The sequence below is a fragment of the Nanorana parkeri genome, unplaced genomic scaffold, assembly GCF_000935625.1.
Source record: "Nanorana parkeri isolate BGI_ZX_2015 unplaced genomic scaffold, ASM93562v1 scaffold3160, whole genome shotgun sequence".
Lineage (NCBI taxonomy): Eukaryota > Metazoa > Chordata > Amphibia > Anura > Dicroglossidae > Nanorana > Nanorana parkeri.
Genome location: NW_017309428.1, coordinates 55,557 through 63,926, shown reverse-complemented (window position 1 = coordinate 63,926; position 8,370 = coordinate 55,557). Strand labels below are relative to the sequence as shown.

Below are 8,370 nucleotides of genomic sequence, written 5' to 3'. Positions count from 1 at the left end.
GCCATTGGCAACAGGGGTGCCAGGCGGCCAACACAGCCGCGGCTTGGCAGGGAGAAGAGGAGCGGCACAGGCTCCAGCTTCTCCTCAGATCCCCGCTGCTCTCCCCCACCTGTATGGGGGGAGGCGCATGTGTGCCGCCATCCTGGAGGCGGGGCACATGATGTCACATACCGCACACATCTATTGGGGGTGTCACAATTTTCTGAAGAGCTAGCAACGGCTCTGCCACAAACATCCTCAGCATTTGATTCAGAGTTCCATTGAAATGCTGGATCAGCCTGATCATTTGTGGGTGGATGTCAGCTGTATTAAAGCCTACACCAGGTGTGACACAAACTGATCACTAAGGAGCTATCCAGGGAATCCAACTCTCATAAAGATTCCCAACAGTGCATCAGCATCCTTGTCTACCCGAGAGAGGATGGTGCCGCAGCCTCTGTGTCCCGGGTGGCATAGTCAGCTACTGTTCAGATGTATCATTTATTTGCACTGCATGAGATGCAAAGGTAAAAAATGAAGAGAAAAAAAATAGAACCAAAAAAGGAAGAAAAAAATCATACCGCCTGGGAGGTTAAAAGGTTATTAAATTCCAGGCAAGTATTGTAATGGAGGTGGGCGGGTTGTGGGGGGCCCAACAGCAAAATCTTGCCCAGGGCCCACTTAATATTAAAGATGACCCTGGGCATAGTCAAACACCGTTCAGATGTATAATTTATTTGAACTGCAGGAGATGGCTAGTGGCCCCAATGATATCCACCACCACCGCCCTCCTAAAAGGTTCATCAATTCCAGACAAGTATTGTACAGGAGACCTATGACCTCTCCTGCCTTGCCAGCCCTCTGGCAGGTAACACAGAACTGACAGTAGTTGGCTATGTCTGTACCTCTGTTCAGCTAAAAACAATTCTGTGACAGTAAAAACAACCTTTGACAGTGTGTGACAATCCAAAATAAAATCACAGACTTTATAAGTGAGGACCATGTGTAGAATTCTATAGATTCTGACAAAAAAAAAAAGAAAATTAACTGAAAACTCTTTTTAATTAAACTTGTAATGAGAGAAAGATAGCAGCTGCCATTGCTGACCTCCTTCTAAAAATGGTTGTTTGATGGCTGCTACATTAACCTACTGGAATCCTTCCATGATCTCTTATTCCAGGTCAATGAGTCCAAATGTTGAAGCCAGAGTGTCAATGAGACTGTCACAGGTCGGCTCAGTAGATCGGTAGGTGAGGGAACACATACCGGCGTTCGCTCACTTCTCGATCCTGCCACGGCTCTCTGCCATGACAGGGGAGGGGCTGGATTCCCCCCTCCCCGCTCCGATCCTCCAGCGCTGACTGGCGGAACGGACGGGGGAGGGGGCGGGTACAGCCTCTAGATAGGCAGAGACAGCTGTCATTCACGCAGCTGGGCGGATCCAGACGTAATTGTCGGGATCCGCTTCAGCTGCGGCGGTATACCGCGAGCTGCAGCTCCCTATATACTGAGCCTAGGGTGACGGGAGGGCGCTAGTTTGTGTCCTCCCTAATGAGAACTATGGGGAAAAGCCCCGACCCCATAGTTCTCCTTTAATAAAGCCGCTCAAGGGATGGCAAACATGTGTGATAACGCGCAGGTCGCTGAGCATATTCATAATAGTTGTGCAGACTGTATCAACATGTATTCCACACAATTAAAAATAGACATTTGAACTGACATTAAAAAAACGGCCTCTAAACAGTGTGACTGGCAATGGATGGCATCAGTATTGCTTTTGTAGACAAGTAATAGGCCAAGGTAAGTTGGCCGTGTTTGTGGGAGGAGTTGCGGCGGCTCTCCTCCCCTTAAGAAGGGGGACAGGGAGGTCCCAGGCACGTCACGGCGAGGTCGCGCTTGACCCTCCCGCCCTTCCCCAGGTTCTATCATTTCACTAGAGCGTGCCCCCTTATTTGGCACGCTGACCATAAAATCATGGCACACATCAGGTTGGTATCAGTAGGGGGTTATGAAGACTTCGGAAGCCTAAGTAACTCTGACCACAAATGAAACCCAGTTATAATTTCCATTGATACAAATGACGTCCTCGATGAAAGAAATGAGTTACGCGGAAGATGTATAATATACATGGAAATAGATACAGTAGCCGAGTGTTAATATTATTGCAAGTTTTTTTGTGTCTCAGATTGACGGTCTTCTCGACCTGTGGGAGCTTCCTCTTCAGTGTGTGTTCGTTATCATTGCAACTGGCCGATATTGCAGGTGGAGGCGCCCGGTACTGTTTCCTGTCAGAAGTGTAGATACTGTATTGCTTCCAGATACATTAAAGTAGTCACTCGCCCTCCATGCGGTCCCGTCCTCAGGCAGACTGAGGACGGGACCGCATGGTCTCGAAAACGTCGCGAAGGAGACGTGCGTTATCACAGTCAATAAACAGCATTGACTTTAATATCACGCAGTGCGAGTGACTACTTGAATCTATCTACATTTCACGGAGGCCTCCGTTGTCACCACCGCACCCACCCAGTTGGATTTGGGTTTTTGTGTCCGGTCAGGAGTGAGATGGGACAGGAGGATTAAACTGTATTGCTTCCAGGCGCAACCGAAGACATGTTGGGTGTAAGAACAATACCCCTGTTTCCCCGAAAATAAGACCTACCCTGAAAGTAAGACCTAGGACTATTTTTCAAGATTCCTGTAATATAAGACCTACCCCGAAAATAAGACCTAGTTTGGTGGTAGCCTGTGAGGGGGAACTTGCAGGAGAGATGGTGTCGGCCTGCAGGGACATACTGTATTAGGCCCCGTTCACATGTAGCGAATTATCGCGCGATTTCCGCCGCGATATTGCGCATTTTTGCCACGCGATATCGCGAGAAGTCGCCGGCCAATGCTATTCAATGGAGCTGTCTTAACTCCATGTGGCGCGTCGCTCGTCGCGGTCGCAAGTCGCTTCTACCGGACCCTTTTTTCGCGATTTTGCCTTTTTTCTATGGAGCCCGACAGAGAAGGTCGCGCTACCGTCGCAGGATCGTCGCTGGAACGTCGCCCCGAAAGTCGCGCTATCCCGGCCGTGCGGATCCGCTGCAAAAGGTATGTCGCTACGTGTGAATGGGGTCTAAAGGGGATGACAGGGGACTCCCTCCGGCCGGCGCAGTGACAGGGAGCACTCCAGTACCAGACTTCCCCCACTGCTGTCCCCCTGAAGGCGCCGCGTCATGTCATGGTACTGTACTGTAATGTGTACCGGTAAATGGTACCGTACTGTACCGCGCTGTCCACTGTCAGATGTCCCCACTGCTGCACCGCTGTCCCTGCTGACAAAGCATGCCGGCGCTGTAGAAAGCAAGGCTGCGGCGGCGGAGGGAGCAGAACCGCATTAGCCGATACTTCCTCTATAGCGCGGTTACTGTGACAGGCGGAGGGACACCGGATAACTTTGGATTGTTGTACATTTTGTTGCACATTAGAAAAAAAAAAAAGACACCCCCTGAAAATAAGACCCGGCGTGTTTTTTGGGGGCAACAAAAATATAAGACAGCGTCTTATTTTCGGGGGAAACATGTATGCTACGAAAACAAAAGTCTGTAATACGTGATGGGAACGCACAATTTCGCTTTATCTACCTTTTGTCAACAGGATTTCTTCTTGACTGCCTACTGATCGGAACTTTTATCTGTACATCTCATCTTTTAATGTGAAAAATCTTTCAGGAATAAACACTTTTCACAAATCCGCCATATTCATCTCCTAATCAGTTCCATCTTTTGTCTTTCTGAAGAATTTTCTGCGCGGGATTTCAGAAGTCAATGGCGTGTGGATCGGCCTAACGGATGCGGATGGAACCTGGAGATGGGTGGACGGAACATCTTATGACAAGACTCCAAAGTAAGACACTGAGACCTCGAATATCAAAATCCTTCTCACATATCCCCAAAAACGAAGATCTGGCAAAGCAATCTGATCCTCGCAGGGCCGGTGCTAGGATTGTAGTCAAGGTGGGCAAGGTGCAATTTTGCGTCCCCCCCCCCGATCCCGACCCCCTGTAAAAACAGGGCATTTTGACAAGCTGTCTCAGGACGGCTGTATGGGGTCCCAGGAGGGCTGTGCGGAGTCTCAGGTGGCCAGTGGGGGCTCTCAGGTGGGCAGTGCGGGCATTGTAAAAACAAACTCTGTATTGACTTTATATTAATATTGAAATGTAATAATCAAAAGCAAATTAAGACAAATAGACACACGATCATTTCCAGGATAATACATGCCGCAGATCAGCAGGACAGTGAGTACATAGGGGTCTACAGCCATATACAATCTACTACTCCATAATAATGCTGCCGGTTATGCTGGGACTTGTAGTTCCTCTAGATAGAGTGTCCATACTCAGCCTTGAGGTTTACTCATGGAAGAAATAAAGAGATCTTCTACCCGTTATCAGCTGAGAAAGTCAGTCTTGCCTTTCAGCTCCCCCAACCCTCCAGTGACCTTTTAAATCCTCATTTCCCCTCCCCCTCTGTTATTCCCACCCCTGCCATACCCTCCATGCCCCTCCTCTCCTGCCCCTCTAACTCATGATTAAATGACCACATACCCCACCCCGTCTTTATCACCTCTAACTACAGCAATGGCTTCCACCACCTCAACAGTGGCCACCACTTGATCCCATAATCTCCTGATGCTGATTGCCGCGCACTGAGAAGGGGGGAGGTAGAGGGGGGAGGTGGTGGAGGGAGGAGGAGGGAGGAAGAGGGAGGAGGTGGAGGAAGAGGGAGGAGGGGGGAGGAGGTGGAGGAAGAGGGAGGAGGAAGGGTCTCTGACAACTGCGATGCGTTATTTTTCTGCTCTTCATTGAATACGTCTCTGGACACCATTGTGATTTGGTTGCTGATCAGACAGCAAGTTGGATAAACGAACTAAAACAACTATAATATGTGCCGCGCTCAATACCAATAAATGTCTTTTGAATATGTCTATATTCTCATAAAATTACAATTTACAGCAGCAGTGGGTGGGTGCAGTAGCTAGTTTGCCATTGGCTATTGCAAATTGAAATAGCCAATAGCAATCTAGCTATTAGTTTCTATGCTGGTTTTTTTTTTTCCTGGCGGCCCCCAATGTCAGGCAAAAAAAAAAGGAAACTCCCGGAACACCCGGGAGAGTTGAGATGTCTGCACGGCTAAATAAAATATCAACGCTGAGAGTACAAAAAAATGCTTCGAAAGCACAACCCCACATTCCAGAGAAGAGGCCGTTGTTATGATGCAATAAAAATTACAGAGCCGTATCAAGCCAAGAGTCAGACATATTGCATGGACACTCAGCATATCACGTTAGCAGTTTAGCTAGGCTGCAATGTAAGAGGGAGAGACCAGCCTGGTTTTATCATGAAATAAAATTAAAGTGTATTATTTCAGATACAAGAGCCAGAAATACTGTTCATACTCGGCGCATACAATGTAAGTATCAGGTGCTTGTCTGCCCAGCGCCTGTTTTGTGGCTTTTAGGGATTTGAGCCTGGGTCTCTGGGGTGGAAAAATAGAGAATCCAACTGGTTCTCCATCAGGTCCAATAGCCATGTTTTTTTTTTTGTCCTGACGGCAGCCGCTGTCAGAACACTAAAACAAACAGCAGAGAGCAGGGAAAGCATAGCTTCTTTGCTATCTGCCATCATTTCCTTGTTACACCACCATTTTTTTTCAGGGGTGACAAAGGGCACCTCCCTGAAAATACATTTTTCTAGTTGCTCCAGAGGGACTCTCTATGGCCAGTTCTGTTCATCGCCCGGTGGGATTCTGTATCATCAGTTTTCCTCGTTACCCGGTAAGATTCTGCATAATCTGAGTCTTCCAGGACTGTAGGTGTCTGCTGCACTTAAAAGGACAACTATGATGTGAGTGCTTTTCACTCATCCTCATAGTTCTAGCCAACCTGTGACAACGAGACTGTCACAGGTCGGCTCAGTACCGGCGTTCGCTCACTTCTCGTTCCTGTCACGCCAGGGAGCCGTGACAGGGGAGGGGCTGGATTCCCCGCTCCGATCCTCCAGCGCTGACTGGCGGAACGGACGGGGGAGGGGGCGTGTACAGCTCTAGATAGGCGGAGCCAGCTGTCACTCACGCAGCTGGGCGGATCCAGACATAATTGTCAGGATCCGCTCCGGCGGCGGCGTCTCAGTATCCCGTGAGCTGTAGCTCCCTATATACTGAGCCTAGGGTGACGGGAGGACGCTAGTTTGTGTCCTCCCGTTACCCTGAGGAGAACTATGGGGAAAAGCCCTGACCTCAGAGTTCTCCTTTTAATACGTAAATACATTGTTTAGAATTCTCAAGAAATTTCATCACCACAAAGAAAGAGGAAGTAGCTCTGCAATTATTATTATTACGGCAACATGAACATTCTCCCCAGTGACTGCACTCATCATAACTAGAGATGTGTACAACATTCCATCAAACTTCATTTCACCGTGGCTCCGTGTTTGGTGACGTGCTGGAGATGTTTTCTTTAATGCTAAATTAGAGTCATTTATAAGTATTTAGATATAAAACAAAAGGCTTCATGCACTTAGATGCACTCCCTGCCTAAGGCAATGGACATGCAATGTCTGAACCTCCATTGTGGTGCGCTCCATTGCTAAAAAGTGTGCGTGGTCTTTTTTTGTGCTTTCTGGTGTGTTATTGGATAAATGGGTTGTCCTAACGCATTGCACCAGCATGCACCAAAGGGAATGGCCAAATAGTACATTTCTCAGCTTCAGCAATCTTCACGGACCCATCATAGAACTTTTACAAGCAGCGGTTTGGTTTCCATTTGCCTTTTTTTTTCACCCCACATTTCCTTCACTTCCTGTAAGGTATCCAGGTCTATTGCGCATGTGCGTGGTCCCGTTTTTCGCACCGTAGGAAAACGGACATTAGCGTGCATGCGTGCGCATCGGGACGTACCTGGCACTAGAGGCATGCAGGTTGGTATCGCCATAGCAAGGAAGCAGTAGGCATGCAGCCCCCCCCCCCCTGCTATGGTGATATCAGCCAACAGGTAATTTAGAAATGTAAGGGTGCTTTGAGATAGGTTCTTAAAAAAATGGGGGTTTTCCCTAAAGCACCCTAGCGTGAGACTGAGATGACAAATTCACCAATGTGTGCGAGTAAGAAAAAGTAGTATTAAAAACTCACTATAAAAAAAAAGACATCATTATCTATATTTGGGCCAAAACCAAATACAGTATTGGGACGCCTTTACACGCACATGAACTCTAATGGCCCCCCCAGTCTTAGTCCGTAGGGTTCAGTATTGGGTTGGCTCCGCCCTTTGCCCCTATAACAGCTCCGCCTCTTCTGGGAAGGCGTCCACAAGGTTTAGGAGTGTGTCTATGGGAATGTTGGACCATTTGTGAGGTCAGGTACTGATGTTGGGAGAGGGGCTCGCAGTCTCCGCTCTAATTCATCCCAAAGGTGTTCTATGGGGTTGAGGTCAGGACTCTGTGCGGCCAGTCAAGTTCCTCCCCCCCCAAACTCCCCCATCCGTGTCTTTATGGGGCTTGCTTTGTGCACTGGTGCGCAAGTTGGTTCCCAGTTGGTTCCGCTTTGTTATAATACCAGTAACAGGTGACCGCGGAATATTTAGTAGCCAGAAAATGTCACGGGACACCTGAATCCAATGATTTGGAAGGGTGTCCCAATACTTTTGGCAATATAGTGTAGGTATTAATGTAACAGGAAACCACTTAAAAGCACATTAAACATCATTGCTCATTGTCCAAATCTGAGCATTGGTGTCATAGAGAATGCCATGCCCAGAGGACCCTGCGCCCATAGCGGGAAGCCCAACATTGGTCTAGAGTTTGAGATGAGGGAAATGGAGGAGTTGTGTAGTCCCATCCTAGGGTGACAATGCTGCTCCTCTATAGATACAATACACTGGGTAAGCATTTGACTCTAAGGATATTATTATTCTTACTCTCATTCAGGTGTAAGTACAAAAGCCACTGCTCTAAACTTCACAACTTGTAAAGGAAATATAGAAAACAGAAAAAACAATCTGTACTATCTGCAGAAATGCAAAAATTGTCTCCGTTGTAGATACTTTCATTTCCTTAAAGCTAAACGCGGTTCTGAGTAACTTCCTATTCAAGTGTTCGATGCTGTGACTAGTACAAGTCAGGGACGCGGAGATTGTTTTCGGGGGCACAGATTCCTGCGATGAGGAGAACTGAGGACTTTGCAATGCAGTCAGGTAATTCACGGATGTACTCGGAGGATGATGGACATACAGATTTCATGCACAAGGGCACACCAAGGCTCTAGATGTGGGTCAGGTGTGTGCTGAGACCCCCTCAGGCTGCGTAGACTTGGAACCTCTCAATTCATCTAGCTGGTAATACATACGCAGTAAATA

The 8,370-nt window shown here is 47.8% G+C and overlaps 1 protein-coding gene across 1 annotated transcript in view; it reads left to right on the top strand.

Annotated features, from left to right (window-relative positions):
• LOC108802830 (asialoglycoprotein receptor 1-like) overlaps positions 1 to 3,893 on the top strand; it is a gene marked incomplete at its 5' end in the record, with an annotated part of 5,194 nt that extends 1,301 nt beyond the window's left edge. The window contains one exon of the mRNA XM_018574682.1: positions 3,761 to 3,893. Coding sequence (XP_018430184.1) covers positions 3,761 to 3,871 — 111 coding nt within the window. The remainder of the gene's footprint in view (positions 1 to 3,760) is intronic.
• Between the last annotated feature and the right edge of the window lie 4,477 nt (positions 3,894 to 8,370).